This window comes from Acipenser ruthenus, chromosome 1, assembly GCF_902713425.1.
Source record: "Acipenser ruthenus chromosome 1, fAciRut3.2 maternal haplotype, whole genome shotgun sequence".
Taxonomy (NCBI): Eukaryota; Metazoa; Chordata; class Actinopteri; order Acipenseriformes; family Acipenseridae; genus Acipenser; species Acipenser ruthenus.
This window is the reverse complement of record NC_081189.1, coordinates 72660982-72678084: the sequence shown is the minus strand read 5'-3', so window position 1 is coordinate 72678084 and position 17103 is coordinate 72660982. Positions and strand designations below refer to the sequence as shown.

At 39.0% G+C, this 17103-nt stretch overlaps 1 protein-coding gene across 5 annotated transcripts in view; it reads right to left on the bottom strand.

The window, feature by feature from the left end:
• Window positions 1–283: 283 nt before the first annotated feature.
• Window positions 284–17103, bottom strand: part of LOC117421254 (FRAS1-related extracellular matrix protein 1-like) — a 58694-nt gene continuing 41874 nt past the window's right edge. For 3 of the 5 annotated variants that reach the window (XM_059029210.1, XM_059029203.1, XM_059029217.1), the window contains 17 exons: window positions 14840–14984; window positions 14389–14530; window positions 13603–13798; window positions 12874–13138; window positions 12049–12463; window positions 11047–11248; window positions 10750–10894; window positions 10197–10326; window positions 9567–9639; window positions 9003–9152; window positions 8390–8622; window positions 7737–7784; window positions 6121–6291; window positions 5602–5733; window positions 5244–5359; window positions 4466–4551; window positions 284–2471 (listed from right to left, as the gene is read on the bottom strand). In XM_059029210.1, coding sequence (XP_058885193.1) covers window positions 2269–2471; window positions 4466–4551; window positions 5244–5359; window positions 5602–5733; window positions 6121–6291; window positions 7737–7784; window positions 8390–8622; window positions 9003–9152; window positions 9567–9639; window positions 10197–10326; window positions 10750–10894; window positions 11047–11248; window positions 12049–12463; window positions 12874–13138; window positions 13603–13798; window positions 14389–14530; window positions 14840–14984 — 2852 coding nt within the window. In that variant the 3' untranslated portion in view covers window positions 284–2268. Of the gene's footprint in view, window positions 2472–4465; window positions 4552–5243; window positions 5360–5601; window positions 5734–6120; window positions 6292–7736; window positions 7785–8389; window positions 8643–9002; window positions 9153–9566; window positions 9640–10196; window positions 10327–10749; window positions 10895–11046; window positions 11249–12048; window positions 12464–12860; window positions 13139–13602; window positions 13799–14388; window positions 14531–14839; window positions 14985–17103 lie in introns of those variants that run through there. The other 2 variants (XM_059029218.1, XM_059029227.1) reach the window with 2 other exon arrangements.

Below are 17103 nucleotides of genomic sequence, written 5' to 3'. Positions count from 1 at the left end.
TATACCTTATTTTTTTCGAACATAAATGTGTTATTATAGTGATAAGTTTCTTTTAATGCTCATCATATACAGTATATATAAAGCCTAACGTTTCCCTGGTCCTCAAGTACAAATACATATACATATTGCATGAATAAAGTTAGGTTGTCTCTCTCTAATCTAATCAGGGGTTATCATGAGCTTACATATATAATGAAATTCATGAGCAGCTGTTCCCTTGACTGTTTTACAAACTACATAAAACACCAGAAACTAGTAACAAAAATGTATATATAAAACAATATTAACAGCATTAAAATATTTAAGGTTAATTACATTTTGATTACATTCTTAAACATTAATACAGTGCATATTTATACATAACTGTAATATAAAAGTAACATACAATTTTGATAAATGGACAAACAAACAGAATAGAAATTAAGCCAGCATAGCAGTTTTGCTGCAGAGCGAAGTTTACCCCATTTGATAAGAAACAATTTACAAATTAACCTTTTCATTTTGCTACATTGACAAATGTTGCACTGAAGCTAAAGCTTAGTGAATTAGGCACATTCTCTTTTGCAAAACCTGATGAAAATGTAATTAGTTTAGCACCATGTTCAGTTTCAAAGTGAAATAGTAAAAAATGAAAAGGCAATATACATTTAGACAAACAATTGCTCTGGAAATACCTGGTTCTATAGGATAGTATTGTTGAGATACTGTACACATTTCATTTCTATTGGGTCCTAGTAACATTTGAAAGTGTAATGTCTTGTGACACGTATGAGAATGGCATCCCATGAGAAATGTGTGGCTTTGCTACTTAGCCATCCTCACTAGTTTGATATTGTGTTATTACGTACTGAGCCATGCAATATCTGCAGTTAATCTGCAAGTCGGACACTATCTTTTAAATGTTTTTGCTGACATTATGCATCCTCATATACCGCGTGTATAATATCAAGTCTATGGCACAATGCAAATGTAAAGTTCCAAACAAAAAAGGATGATTTGGCAAAAGGACCATGGGAAGTTACCAAAGAGATTTGTCCTCTCCCAATGTGAAATTGTGTCTGTTCTAGAACCGGTTGTATGGGACAAAAGAGGTGGACCAGATAGAGAACAGAGTTCTGCTTAACGACCAAATAGCATAGTTGTAGTCCAGCCACTCAATGTCTTTGGGTGCCATGACAAGGTGCTGATCCGGATACACCCTTTATGGACCCGTTCTGGGTCCTTCACCATTATACATTTGGAGTAGAAACATTTCTTTGGAAACTTACCATGGCCCTTTGATACCAAGCATTACAACTTCATAAATGATCATAATTCAATTACATACATACCTTTATAATATAATGTCAAACCTGTATAAAAGACAAATGGTCTATAGTAACCACCCTGGTGAAAACACTATTTATATTTCTTGTGTTAAATAACATGATTATGTTTGACACACAAAAAACTTATCAGATTTAATTAATTTATCACAAAAGTTGTATTCATCATAAGGATTAGTCCAGTGTTTCAGTACTATGTAACATATTTGTTTATTGTGAAATGAAGTTAAAGGTTTCTTTTGCTTTTCTCACATTCTTGTCATGTCCTTTATGAATAGCAGAGCTATTTACTAAATGCACTGCTAGTACATCATAAATGCCACCTGCAAAATATTTTAGAATTTCTACTATTTTAACCTGCAATGCTTTCCAATCACAAAACCTAAAGCAGTACTGGACAGTCGCCCTTGACACAGTGTTATAACATTTATGAATGTCAGGCACCAGAATCGCCACCGTGTAAAATGTAGTTTAACACATTAGTTACACAAAGCTCTTCTTTTAGCATTGTGTGCTTGATTAAAAATAAATACATGTAGAATAAAATATATACAAGTAACAATTTTTATTTTACAGCAAAATATTCTAGTTACCTTTAACCAAGTAGACCATGGCTATATAAATAGTTTGGGTATTTTATTTAAATAAAATATAAACCCATTTCCTTTTTCTAAAGGGTGACACTGGACACTTCTGGGTACTGCTACCCACAGTACAAAAAGTATTCAGATTACAGACCTAAAAAAGGTTCTTCTTCTTTGGTTATAGAATTGGTAACCCCATTCAAAATGTCATACAGTTTATTACAATAATCACAGATAGCCCCCTAACTTAAAGGGGTACCTGTTTGATTAACAAACCTTCAGGCCACAGTTTTATGCTAGATCCCTGTATTATATTCTTAATGTCCTTCTTTTTTTGTCCCACAGATGGTCAGGTTTCCTCATGTTTTCACATAGCAGATGTAGTTATGGCCTTTTCCTTTCTTGCAGTCTTTCGCTTGCCACTTCCCTCTTCTCCAAACTAACACACAGTTCTTTGAAGCCTTCCTTGATACCCTTGGGGGTCCTTTCCTCCAGTTTGTGAAGGACACTGGCTCTCCATCAAGCCACTCCCACTTCCCTGCCTTCACTCTGTCATTCAGGCCTGTGGGAAATGTGAAAGCATTAATTACCCACAACTAATCATATTGGTGCCAACTGCTGGACATTGTATTCATTTAAATAATTCTCAATAACAGTCTTTATTATGTTTTGGTAGGTGGTTATAAAATCTCTTATATTTCAGTCACAAACCACATTTTATGGTTTAGATGATGCAGCGTGTTCTCTGTCATTATCTGTTGGATTTGTTTTCAGCTTATACCATATTGTACTTTACAAACGTTTTCAGCAAAAATGTCCTTTTTCAATAACTTTCAAGAGCAGAGTTCCTGAAGTGAGGTGGTAGAAAATCTCTCTTGCTGCCTAATGGGGATACTGTGCTTAAATGGGTCAGAACTCTGGGAGACGGTTCTTCCCAATGCTATTTATGTTGTTTAATTGGGATGTCACTGTTTAATTGGGATACAGTATTTTCAAAGGATGATCGCTTTTCAGAGCAAGACAGGTCGCGTAGCACAGTGCAGTGAGTATTATGCTGTGACTTGTGTAAATTGCGTAAACCATGTTGAACTCTTGAAGGAGCTGGAGTCTCTTGTGGTTTCTCAGGCTGCTGTTGCAAAGAAATTTGCCGTGTCAACATCGCAGGTGCCTCGCCTTGTGATAAGATGTGATTTCATTCTTTTTCATTTCTTGTAGAAATAAAAAAACAGCGATTAATTTTGCTTAGGAATAAAAAAAAAAAACTTTGACTCATATTTTAAATGATGTGTTTAACATGTAATCATAATGTGATCTGATTTCATTCTTTTTATTTTCCATTAAGAAACAACAAAATGTGACTAAGGTCTCAAAGTTCTTCACAGCAGTTAAAATTGGTTGAAAAGGACATTTGCGCTATAAGCCTGATGATCTCAGCAAACACAGCAATACAGACTAATAGAGCACACACATAACAGGGTATTAAACAGGTAAGAAATGACATATTAGCTAAATGTTGAAGATATAAAGTATCCCTTTAATGAACTAGCTGATTACCAATGGGTGCCTGGGTTCGAAAGTGGCTCACTTTGTCACTGCTTATGCTAGCCACTTCTTCTCATAAAATGCTAAAATTGGCAGCAAATACCGGTAAGTCCTCCTTAACAGTACAAAATTAAATTACGGATGGGATCTTGTAAATTTTAAATCATAAGCTTGTGAGAGCCTACAGGAATTCTTGTGTAATTCATGACAAAGCATTTTGCAGAAAAAATGTTTGGCTTAATAATAATGTTCCGATTGACATGATATCTATTACACTGTACTGACACAATGTCTATTACACTGTACTGACACGATGTCTATTACACTGTACTGACACGATGTCTATTACACTGTACTGACACGATATCTATTACACTGTACTGACACGATATCTATTACACTGTACTGACTCAATGTCTACTACACTGTACTGACACGATGTCTATTGCACAGTACTGACACGATGTCTATTGCACAGTACTGACACAATGTCTATTACACTGTACTGACACGATATCTATTACACTGTACTGACACAATGTCTATTACACTGTACTGACACGATATCTATTACACTCTACTGACACGATATCTATAACACTGTACTGACATGATATCTATTACACTGTACTGACACGATGTCTATTACACTGTACTGACACGGTATCTATTACACTGTACTGACACAATATCTATTACACTGTACTGACTCAATGTCTACTACACTGTACTGACATGATGTCTATTGCACAGTACTGACACGATGTCTATTGCACAGTACTGACACAATGTCTATTACACTGTACTGACACGATATCTATTACACTGTACTGACACGATATCTATTACACTCTACTGACACGATATCTATAACACTGTACTGACATGATATCTATTACACTGTACTGACACGATATCTATTACACTGTACTGACACAATATCTATTACACTGTACTGACACAATATGTATTACACGCTACTGTATATTCCACTCCATTTTCTAAAATTCATACCAATCCAAAATGGCTTCCTTCCGCTGAAGTCCCACAGCCATGTCATGTCAGGTTTTGAGAGGACACTAACCAGATTGCCATGATGTCTGTCCAAAAATAAACAATACAACATAAAGATTATTATTATTATTATTATTATTTATTTCTTAGCAGACGCCCTTATCCAGGGCGACTTACAATTGTTACAAGAGATCACATTATTTTTACATACAATTACCCATTTATACAGTTGGGTTTTTACTGGAGCAATCTAGGTAAAGTACCTTGCTCAAGGGTACAGCAGCAGTGTCCCCACCGGGGATTGAACCCACGACCCTCCGGTCAAGAGTCCAGAGCCCTAACCACTACTCCACACTGCTGCCCTATTCCCCATCAGTCATATAAATAATAAAGGTTCAATAACTTATTACAGCAAATATCCATGCAAAGATTGATCAAAGTCAGACAAACTATCCCCATGATACACTGTTTCAACACAATTTGATAAGCAGTTTGGAAGATATGTGAAACATGTAAGTATGATAAAAACCTCTATTAACCAAACAAGCACTAGTCAGAATATCGAATACGTAGGGCACTATGGCTCTAATTCTGATACTGAATTGAATGACTGGTTCTCTACACACACCTTAAAAACAGTGCCTACTGCATCTCTGTTGCTGGAGATATACACCCCCAGTGGGAGTAATACAATACACAAATCAAGCAACAAACCAAGAGTATAAAAGCATTTCAGATGCATATATTATTTGCATGAGCAATGCAATGTTGCCCTTACATTTCCTTGCAAGCTCTTGCAGCTGAATTCCATGTTGATTTGTGGTCAGTGCTCATGTAGTAGCAATGGCTTCCATGGTAGGTCCATCCAGGAGGACATTTCTTAGCACTGATGTCCTGAAATAAAATAATAGTCAATTTCTTTGTGGTATTTATAGAAAAGTCAGTAGAATGAACTGCCCTGTATTTTTTTAAGCTAAAAACACTCCCATCAGTTTAAACAAATCATCTCAATTGAATAATATGTCAAGCTGTCCATAAAGCATGCTTTAAGGGTGCATTAGAAACTGGCAGCAGCAAATATAATACACTGTAACAAGAAGGCAAGACATAGTCATTTAAAGCAGAAAGGTAATTACATCATTGGTTGGCTTCCATGGTTTCCAAGAAATCCCATCACAATCAAACAGTTTTTGGGCACTCTGGTCAAAATGAAGAAGGCCTTTCAGGTCAGGTGTGCAAGGCTTGGGAAAGGATCTGCTATAGTCATCCTACAACGAGAACCAATATCAGCTTAACTGTATTCCAGTGTGTAATCAGTAATACATTTCTGTTCTCATCAGATCGCTTTCCCAAGTTTAACCATTCTTGATACACCACTATCCATAAGTAACTACACTTGATGTGTGTATTTGTACTATTGTGATAACATTTGTATGTCAAAATATGAAAAGATTACCTCTGTGGTACCAGTCTAACAAAGTCTCATACCAGTGTAGCTGCCATTGTGTGACCACTGTTCCTTAGTACAAGACAGCCATACAGGATTTGGTAAGGCATGGCAATTATAAGAGTTGGCAATAAAGAAGTAATGAAAAGTATAGGAGTGGATTTTGTAGTTTAATTTGTGCTTAAAATGACCTGTTATGTTTCAGTACCTGTTTTGTGGAGTGGGCGGCTGCTCTATCAGCATGCAGGAGCTCAGTTGATCCAGGAGAACCAACAGGATACCTCTGCTGCCCTCTACTGGTCACCAGTACCTTGGCTTTTTTACCAGAGCTAGATGGAGAGGTATCATCCTCCACTCTGAGTGACATGATCCCATGGTACTGAATCCAAAAAGGAAACACCATTCAAGGGAGAATAATACAGTTAGAGCGATGATAGTGAATTAAGTGAGATGAGACAAAAATACAGGAATAGTTTCTTGTTGGTAACAGAGGAAAGATTACCTGGGGGCAGCAGAATTATCTTGGTTGCAAGTATATTACAGAATGTGCCTTGAGATATATGTGCAAATCTGCAACAATGTTTGTTTACTGTTCCCACAACAATGTATACATTTCAATCAGAGCACCAACACTGTTGCAGGAATGAGCACGATCTGGATACATTAAGATGTGTGAATAAAGATGTCAAAGCACGGGGCCAAAGCAAGAAAAGTATCTTCTATTTTAATTTTTGATTAGATTTTTTACTTTTTTTAATTTAACCCTCACAAGGACACGTCAAAAAAACTTCCTGGTAACCTAACAACTGGAGTAAATGAATGAATGTCAATGTGTATATGAACACTTTATTTTGCTTTTCCTTTACTTCTAGCCATCGTTTGGTATAATGTGTTGTTTATGCTATGCAAAATGGATAAGATGCCCAATGCGCACAGCTGTCTCCTAGCAAGTGAAGGCACCACTGTATTCTGCATGCTGTAGTTTATTCTGTTCCTAGCTCTTTCTGTTTTTGAGTTACAGGCACTTGAACACACCTACCAATTTACTGCGCGTCACAGCACTGGAGCACTGAATGAGGGGGTGGTAGAAAGTACGCATACAGCCATGCCTGACATCAATGGAAAGCGCAAAGCCTGAACTTTTAAATGACGTTGAAACTGGAACGCTATCTCTTGAAACGACCGAGTAATAGGCAACAAACAAAACTTAGGAGACGACTCATGTCACATGACTCAAGCCTTAGTTTCGGTTTGCTTTTTGTTTCTCTTAGGAACGTCTGTTCAGGACATACGATACATCATTAGAAAGCTTTAATTCCATACTTTCAAACCAGGAAGCTAGCTATTACGGTGCCTGAGATATTCACGCAAGAAGGTTGGGCCCTCTGATACACTACGCCTGGGGTCCATACGGACCCCATACCTAAAATAATTTGGGAAATTCAACCAGGCTACCTGGACTAGAATTATCCTTTGCATATTGTAACAGGATTGGTGCCTGACAACTACCTAAAAGGAAACAAAAATCAAGTCACTAGATCCACATAATAACTGATACTAAAGCACAGTGGGGTCCAAATGGACCCCAGGTTACCTTATGAGGGTTAAAACATTTGCTGATTAATGTTTTAGTAGTTAATCATGTAGAGCCCCAACCTAATTTAAATATGGTTTTGTATTGTACATTGTAATGTATTTTGTTTTTTGCACTTTTTCAAAAGACAATAATGCCCTCAGACAGAAAACTTAGTAGTAATTAGAATGAACCTTTAGCCAAGAGCATGAATAATGTAAAAATAGTGTAACCAAATGAAATTAACTTACTGTAAACACTACATCTGTCTCATTTCGTTCAACGTATGAAGGACGGACCTGTTAGAAAGAAATAAGTACTTAAGTAAGATGCTAAATAATGGAGGCAAAGAAAACATTTGTAATAATTTCCAGGTGTAAGTTTAGTAAATCTAACTTTTTTTAAAAATTTAAAAGCTATGGCCTTTACCAATATTGTACTCCAAAATCCTGGTTTTATCAAAAGTTGTTTTGTTTTTATCAATTTTCACCCACAATTTGGCCCTCTCAAACAACAACACAATTCATGACACTTAATTAGTAAACAGTTGGTGGAATTAGATGTAGGCTTAAATAATGCATTTGTTGGAATGCTATATTACAGGTTTTACCATTTAAAATCTGTACATACTAGTTTCCTCACAGTCCATCGAAAATTGTAGAAATATGCAAGCTTCTACAGCTTCATTAATAACTTGACCATTTCCCCATTCACTCTCAATATCTCCCCTCCCCATGTTTACCTAAGAAGCACAATTGTTGTATTGATTTCGACCCTTTTTTTATACAAGAATATCTCACCCTGAAATACAGTAGGAATTGTTACCTTTTGCAGTCACCCAAAACGCTTTTCAAAAACACATACATTATACTTAATGCCATCAAAATTGTTGCCAGTTGCTTACCGTTTTCCCATTTCCGATGACCCTGAGTCTTTTCTTTGGTGGAGGTTGGTTGTTTTCCTGTGGTACGTTGCCTCTTGTCCACCCAGTGCCCTCCACAGGGGTAAGTGGGATTTTCTCGACCTGGATTACACCATGGCTGGGGGGAGGATACTCAGCAGTGACTGGGGTGAGTTGACCTCTTAGTCGAGGGATACCTGGGACCTGGCCAGTGTTTCTACTGTTACTACACTGACCTGTGTGCAAAAAACAAGATCTGCTTGGTTCAGAATAAGGTTCAACACACATTCACATACTGATTTTATTGTTACCCTACAACCCAGCTCCAAAAAACACATTGGTGATGCAGTACCTCCATATTAAAATACATTTCTGATTATTTTATTTCTCCCTAAATAAAGATGGCTGTATTGTGCTGGCAAAAATAAAGTGTTGAAATAGAGTACATAACAAAAACTAATTACACTATGTAAAAATATGTGATGAAAATGTGGTGGTATTAAGATCTACCACTGTTTCGATCAAGTGCATACAAAACCCATAGTCCTCTATACTGTGCAGACGGCTGCAGACTATTTCATAGTCAGGGACGGGTGCCTTCGCATCCAATTCATACCTTTCCTTGAGTCAGTGATTTTCACCATTAATTTCGTCTTGCTTCCCAGCACAGTGTTAACAGGGGAGTTGAGAACCACCTCAAACACCTCCTCAGGTTCTTCCAGTCTGTCACTTGTAATCCCTATGTTCCAAGTCCTGGCCGAAACCCCTGGGAATGAAAGAAAAACACTTTGACTCTCAGCCACATCATTCCAGCAGTACCTGTATTGATAAAAAGACTGGAGGTTATTGTAATTAACACCTGCCAGCACATGCTGTGTTCATCATGGGTGAATCTGCTAGACTGCAGCAGCAACTTATCTTAAAATTCAAACACTTTTTAGATTTGCATGACATTTGAAGGAAAATAGTTGAATGAACATCTAAACAGTGATCCCACTGCCAAGCCACTTGACACCCATGTTGGCAAGCTGGAAAACAAAGGCCAGCCCTGTACGAGTCCACTTTGAGCTCAGCAGGTGCCCGAGGAGAAAGACTCCTTTGCTGACTTTGCCTCCCAGATCCAGTCCTGCAATTGACAAATCTACTCTTGAAACGAAAGGGAAACACATTAATAACGTACCAGGATCAAACTGGATCAAGCTGGAGGGGCTGAGGGTAAAATCCTTCCCGTCAGAAGCAGAGATCTCATTGACCTGAATAATAAAACAGCAGCACAATAAGATTAACAAACAAGGAGCTCTGTGTTCTCTGTCCATCTACAGTACATACAGCCACACCTGTAATATGTTTAAGGACTGTACATGAGCTCTGTGAAAATCACATTAAGAGTAAGCAGATTGAGTTGAAGTTGAGATCTCTGAAGTCAAGATGGAAAGTTACATTTGTGGATACGATTGTTCTTATTAATGATAACCTGCAATTACACTCGTTATCCACTAGAGGAAGACACACACTGTCGATGTCTGCATTCTCCGTGCAACTTCTGTAAGAATGTGAAGGTAATGTACATTTTCATATAGTAACAGCTTCTAATTTACATTCCTTTCATGAAGGTGTCTAATGTGTGTCTTTGTCAAGCACTGTTTATTTTACCTGAACAAATTGATGCTTAGCAATTATGTAGCTCATTTCAAATGTATGTTGATGCAAATATCAATTGGTTGTCACATTAGTTTTCTATTAAGATAACAAATTGCATTGAATTGAAAAGATTCTCTTGAATTGCGAGACAACCAAGATTAGCATTTACCTTGATACCAATGAAAGAAGAATCCATCGCATAGCCCTCTCTAGTGATTGGCAATGAAAGTGTCCCTACATCTTCACACACCACATACTCGGAATGTGAGAACTCGATTCGAGACCACTTCAGTTCAAGCCTGCAGTAAATTCAGTAGAATTTCATGTGAAAAAAAGAGGTTATACAATTTCAACTTTATTATTGTTAATAATTAGTATAACATACTAATTTTAAGATGCCGTCCACCAAGCCTCCAGAACCTGCCTTCATACTGCAGCAACGACATGGTGATTATGTCTGCCTTTAAATGTAATTTCTGTTATATTTACTGCTCTTAAAACAATGTAGATCGAAGTCTCTTTGTCCACGGAACAGGGATAACACAAGCAGTGACAGCGTTTACTTCCTCTGTCATGGAGGAATACTCCTTGGAATCTCTATTGGTGACTGCCTGCAAATGGGCTCAAAAGCCAATCGTAAGTAATTGTTTGCTGATTTAAGACTGCTATATTCAGTTTTCATTCAGATTAAAAAAAGAAAAAAAAGAATGAAAGTGTCTTACGTTTGTGGAATGCCAGTATTTCCTGTTGGGTCTGAAACCAAAAACTCCAGGCTGTCAGACAAGGCCTCCAGAGATGGGTTGATGACATAAAGGATATGTCTTCTGTTTAGATCCTTCTGAGTAAACCGCTGTCGCACAAAGTCTCCTTGAAATCAATAACAGTTAGAATTACGGTCTCACACCTTTTAATACTTCATCATACTTCCTTTCTAATTTATTTAATTCTTAATTTGTTAGTGGTTAGTTTCTGTGATAACAGATGATGCAGAGAGGTGGGTTTTCCTGTTGCAACCTTACCTGTTGTTGTGTTTTCCAGGTAACCAAAATCCGGAGGCCGTAGGATCTGGAAGATGATCTCCTCATCCTTGGTATCGGCGTCTGTTGCTTTCAAGTCTCTGGAGGAGATGTAGGTTCCGTAACGCCCGTCCTTCAACAATTCCACCTTTGATACGCACTGGAGTTGAACGATTCTAGGAGAAGACTTGTCTAGTTGCTCTACCTAGATGACAAAAAGCAAATAAGCAGGGGACTGGTGGCTTGGGACTGACTGGGTGCTACATGGCTTTAAATACAGACAAATTATAGGTAATTATATGTTGTGTCATTTGTAAATATATTATGTAAATATGAACTTTTAAGATGATACTCAAAATGTGCAACCATTATTTTATATTTAAATAAAGCTATAATCGATTATCAAAGGTCATTGGTTTTAGAGAAACTGATATTATACCACAGACAATACTATGAATCCTGTTTTTTTTGTTTGTTTATTTACCAAAGGCATTCAAGGCATTATTTGTTGTGACCAAAAATATTTCTGTTGATTTAGTAATTGTTAGTAAGCTAATTGTTTTTATCATTTTCTCCCCAATTTGGAATAGCCAATTATTTTTTGGCTCAGCTCACCGCTCACCCTCGCGCTGACTCGGGAGCGGTGAAGACGAACACACGCTGTCCTCCGAACCGTGTGTCGTCAGCCGATCGCTTCTTTTACACACTGCAGGCCCACCATGCAGTCACCTCAGAGCTACAGCGTCGGAGGACAACAGCGTACAGGCTATGCTCAGCCAATTGTGCGCCGCCCCCTGGGAGCTCCCGCCCATGGTCGGCTCTGGAATCGCCTGGACTCAAACCGGCGATGTCCAGGCTATAGGGCGCATCCTGCGCTCCATGCGGAGCGCCTTTACCAGATGCGCTGTTCGGGAGCCCCTATAAACTTTATAATGTCTTTGCAATACCTCATTACCCATACTTAATGTTATATTGCTCATTAAAATGATGGATTTGTGTTAGTACCTGGATAGTGAAGAAGACCGGCTCTGTCTGCTTTTCCCCGTCAACGAGGAAACCGTGGTTGGTCCCGTCAGACGCCACAAAGCTGAAGTGGTCGATCTGGGAGTCCCCTCCAGCGTGTTTGTAGGCCAGGTCCATGCTGTTCACTTCGAACTGGGTGAAGCTGTGCTGAAGAAGCGGGGCACCACGCAGAGAGAGCTGCCCGTATCGTGGGAGCTGTGCAAGCTGGAAAGTTAGACTGTGTTCCGGGGTGTCCGGGTCAGAGAGCTGCAGGGCCTTGGGTGGAATCACCATCATCGAGCCCTCCAGCACACGCAGGCCCGCGTTGTGGGAGACCGTAGGCAGGATGCGGTCAGCGGTCTCCACGGCAATCTCCATCGCCCCATTCCGAGTGGACAAGCCGTTGCTGACAACAAATCTGGCAACGAGAGAGGCAAGGCATGCCTTCAGCATGTGTGTATGTTTATTTTTCACCGCATCTACTGAAACTAAATGATAATGCACACCTATTACTTCAGGGGGTGTCAGCCATGTAGATTCTCAAAGCATCCACAGGCTTTGTCCTAGTCCTGGTCCTTTTTAGTAAGACATATGATGTGCTATGTCATGCTAGTATTATATGAAACTATTGAAATATGTCACAAATTAAAGATCTTGTTTCTAGTTAAATTATTTAGTATCTTACAGCTTTCAGTAGGTCATGTGGTCAGACTTAAACAACATTTTAATGTTAATAAATACACCTTTTTATCTTTACAGTATTTTGGCAGTAATACCCCTCATTTTGATAGTGCCTTTAAATTCCAAGCACATACCTTGCAGTCTTACCTGAACACCTCCTTCAGTGAATGTGCTCTGTTGTCATGAACAAAGCAGACTGTCTGTGCAGCGATATCCATCTGGCTGAAAGTGGTGATGGGCACCCCGGGGTAACTGACATACTCGATGTGGCCACCGGCAGGCGGAGAGGTAATGACATACATCAGCTCTTCAGGCTTGTCAGTGCCATCCACGGAAAGCAAAGTATCAGTGGTCAACATGACCCGCTCTCCTTTGGAGATATTGAGGGGTTTAACAAAAATTGCAATTTCTCCTGGAAGGAAGCATAAAAAAGGGTCACAGCGCAGTTCATTAAAGTGCAGCGGTGTTTCTGTTGCTCAGAAAAATGCTAAAGTAATCTGTGCATATGTTACCCACAGTAAATATTCCCCACATTAGGAAGCAGGATTCACATGAAATACATGTGTCGGCACATCACAGTAAACACAAGGCAAACTTTAGGACATTAATTATAATGATCTTCCTTTGTTAGGTGGATGGTGCATGAATCTCTCATTCACTGGAACTCTTGCACAGTATGTGTACTTTTTATATCTGTTATTTATTAGGTAGACTAGCATAGTCCAGTTATCATTTTGGGCCATGATGACCACACAAGTAGATTCCACATTATTGTTGCTGTGGGTTCATCAGTTTAATACCAGTATCAATACACACACTGGGCAGGCTGAGAATCACTATGCCAGTCTGTTTAAAAGGCAAGATACATTTTTCTACCTTTTTCCATGTCCTTGACTGTGATGTAGAAGTGCTGAGCTGGAGACCGGTTGCTCCCATCCCATAGATGAAAGCTGAAGGAATCCTGGCCGAGGGATCCTACACCTCCTGTGTGCGTGTACCTCAGGAGGTTCATATCAATGTCCTCCTGAGTGCAGTTCATTCCAGCAGAGACAGCAACCCAGTCAGAGCCTACCTGAGAGAACGATAAGAAGAAATAGGCGTGTTGCTATAGTGACAAAACTACTCAAAAACAACAACCGGTTGGGGGGCTTATTTATTATTTTTAGTAATGTATACAGGGTGGATCAGTTGAGATGAAAAAATAGAAACAGTAAGTTTTTTTGTGGGGTAGGGGATGTCTCGTTCTTGACACTTGCATTTCCCACTTGTTAGCAGGCACCTTAGTTCAGCTGAAGACAATATGTAAAAGTAAAACAAAGGGGCGAATTCACAAAGCTTTAACTCATTAGTTGTTTTACTCCCTGATCCTACCTTTATGATCACATCACTGGAAGTGGTCTAAGTCATTCGCAGGTTTATGTCTTTTTTATAAAACGTTTCTGCAACTATACGCAAACGCAAAAAGATTTTTGCCTTCTGCAGTGTGCTAAATGATCTAAATAATACCTCAAATGTTCTTCCTTAAGGATGTCAATGATAAATCTACAGGAATGGTTGAAGACAACAGTAATGCTGTGTGCAGACCCCTTAGAAAACAACATCACATTTTCTTAATTGTACCCTTAAACGTCATCCTTTGTGTAGCTCTCGGCATCCACTGACCTTCCTCTGAAGTACTCCTTGCCCTGGAATGCCATCAAACACAAAGTAGAGCTGCTCGCCAGGAGAGTCATTATCTTCTGCAGAGAGGGTTGCACTGGAGATAATCCTGGACTCTCCCATCTCCACATCCAATCCATTGTTCCTAAGCAAGTCAAAACAGCACAGTTGTTTAGATATAGCATTAACTAGACACAATATTATATTATACACATTTACAAGTCAAGTCAGCCAAACATTTCAAGTAGACCAATACCTGTATAAATAAGTTCCTAGTCTTGTGGACCAAAGTTTCATCAAAAGTTTTTTATATATTTACATTTATGAAAGCATGAGATTACATGTTTCCCTACTCAGGCAAATTGTGCTGTCATGTGGCTTTTTAAGTACATTATTATTATTTATTAGGAAACAAGAATAAACAAACTAAACAGAGAAGATCAAATAAATGTACTTTATAACTTGGGGCTTCTCGTCGTTGACGGGAAAGATCTTGACCGAAACCAATCTGCGGACATCGTGTTTTCCATCAGACAGCTGAATCGTGAAGCCATCATCCATGTTCTCTGAGTCATCATGTATGTACATGAGCTTCATTCCTGGAAAGTGAAAATGAAAAAGTCTGTTCCAAGCCTAGTCGTAGACCAACAATTGTTCTCCATTGTATGATAAACAAATACATTGAAAAAAGCTTCCAGTCAAAATGTTTGTCCTAGAATTTTATAAGTGTCTTTTTCAACTCAGTTAGAAGCAGAAAGGAGGAATTACATCTTTAAATTAAATCAGGAGTTGCTTTAATCAGAAAACATTGCAGCTTAAAGCCTTACAGTTGCGTGTATTTTTCTGATAACAAGCAGCTTGTTATCAGAAAAATATGACAGCGTGTGAAAGCGACATCGTGAGAGAAGTACAGTCGTGGACAAGTACAATGCAGTTAGAAGCAGTTTGAAAGCAGGTTGACAGCTGCAGAAGCTAAACTACCAACACAAAAAAGGTCTTCAAGCCAGTAATCTGTGACAACTGCATGATGTGGGAAATCCAAGAAAACCCAAAGGAGCTCAACCAAGTTTGTGTAAAGTGCTGCAAGATCCAGGACTTGCTTCAATGAGTAAGTGTGGTAGAAATGGAGCTGGAGGAAATGAGACAGCACCAGGAGCTTGAGGAGCTGACACACCCACAATTCATGGAAGTCTGCACCCCTAGCAGACTGAAAGCCACCAGGGAGATGGAAAAGAGTCGAAACAGCTGGGTTCAGATAGGCAGAAGCAGGGAAAAAAAGAAACTTCGTCAAACACAACCACCAGAAATCCAGACATCCAACAAATTTGAGCCACTTCAACATTTATATGACCAAAACCAACATCAAGAGAATGAAAGAAACAACAGCCAGGACCCTATAAACAGTGCTGACCAGGCAGCAAAAAGAAGGGAGGTCATGATTGTTGGGGACTCCATATTGAGAAACACAGCAAGTTTAGTTCGCAGTTTGGACCCCCTTACTACAACAGTGTGCTGCCTTCCAGGAGCCTCTGTCAAGCACATCACTGAGAACATGGACAGGCTCCTAGAACGAACAGGAGACGACCCGGTAGAAGTCGTCCACATCGGTACAAACAACATTGGAAGAGACAGACCAAGATCCCTGCAAAACAAATTCAGAGAGCTAGGAAGGAAATTAAAAGACAAGACCAAAACTGTGGTATTTTCTGGGATACTGCCGGCACCTTGCAAAGGACCATATAGACAGCTGGAAATACAAAATCAAAATGCATGGCTAAAATCGTGGTGCACACAGGAAGGCTTCACCTTTCTTGAACATTGGAGCACATTCTACAACAAGGACTATCTATATAGGTGCAACGGACTGCACTTAAACAGAAAGGGAACCAATCTACTTGGAGAAAGGATCCTTGAGGAGGTCCAGAAGCATTTAAACTAGAAAGGAAGGGGGGAGAAAACAAAAAAACAGAAGGAAGACCACATCTAAACAAGGGCAACAACTCAGGTAAGACAACTATTAAATGTATTTATCTTAATGCTAGAAGTCTCAGAAACAAAATGTTAGAACTTGAAGCTACTGCACTAACAAGTAACTACGATGTGATAGGTGTTAGAGAAACTTGGTTGTCTGAGAGTGATGGAGACGAATATAATATTAGTGGGTACACACTGTATAGGAAAGACAGGCAGTACAGAAGAGGCGGAGGGGTAGCGCTATACATAAGAAATAGTCTTGAAGCCCAGGTGTTAAATCTGGACAAAGAAAACAATGCAGAATCAATATGGGTCAGAATAATGGACAAAAATTCAAAGGGCATAATAATAGGAGCATGCTATAGACCACCAAATTCAGACGCTGAGCAAAATAATCTGTTATACAATGACATTCGAAATGCGTGTAGAAAAGGAGAAGCCATACTAATGGGGGATTTCAACTTCCCCCGTATAAAATGGAAGAACCCGGTGGGGAGCACGACGGACGAAATTGAAATGGTGGAAATGACAAATGACTGCTTCCTAACGCAATTTGTCAAGGCACCGACTAGAGGGGAATGCCTTGATTTAGTCTTTTCAAATAATGAAGACAGAATAACTAAAACAGAGGTCAGAGAGCCATTGGCAAACTCAAACCACAACATGGTCTCATTTGAAGTATTTTTTAAAACCCCAAAAGTAATGACTAAAGCTAAGGTTTACAATTTTAGAAAAGCAAACTAT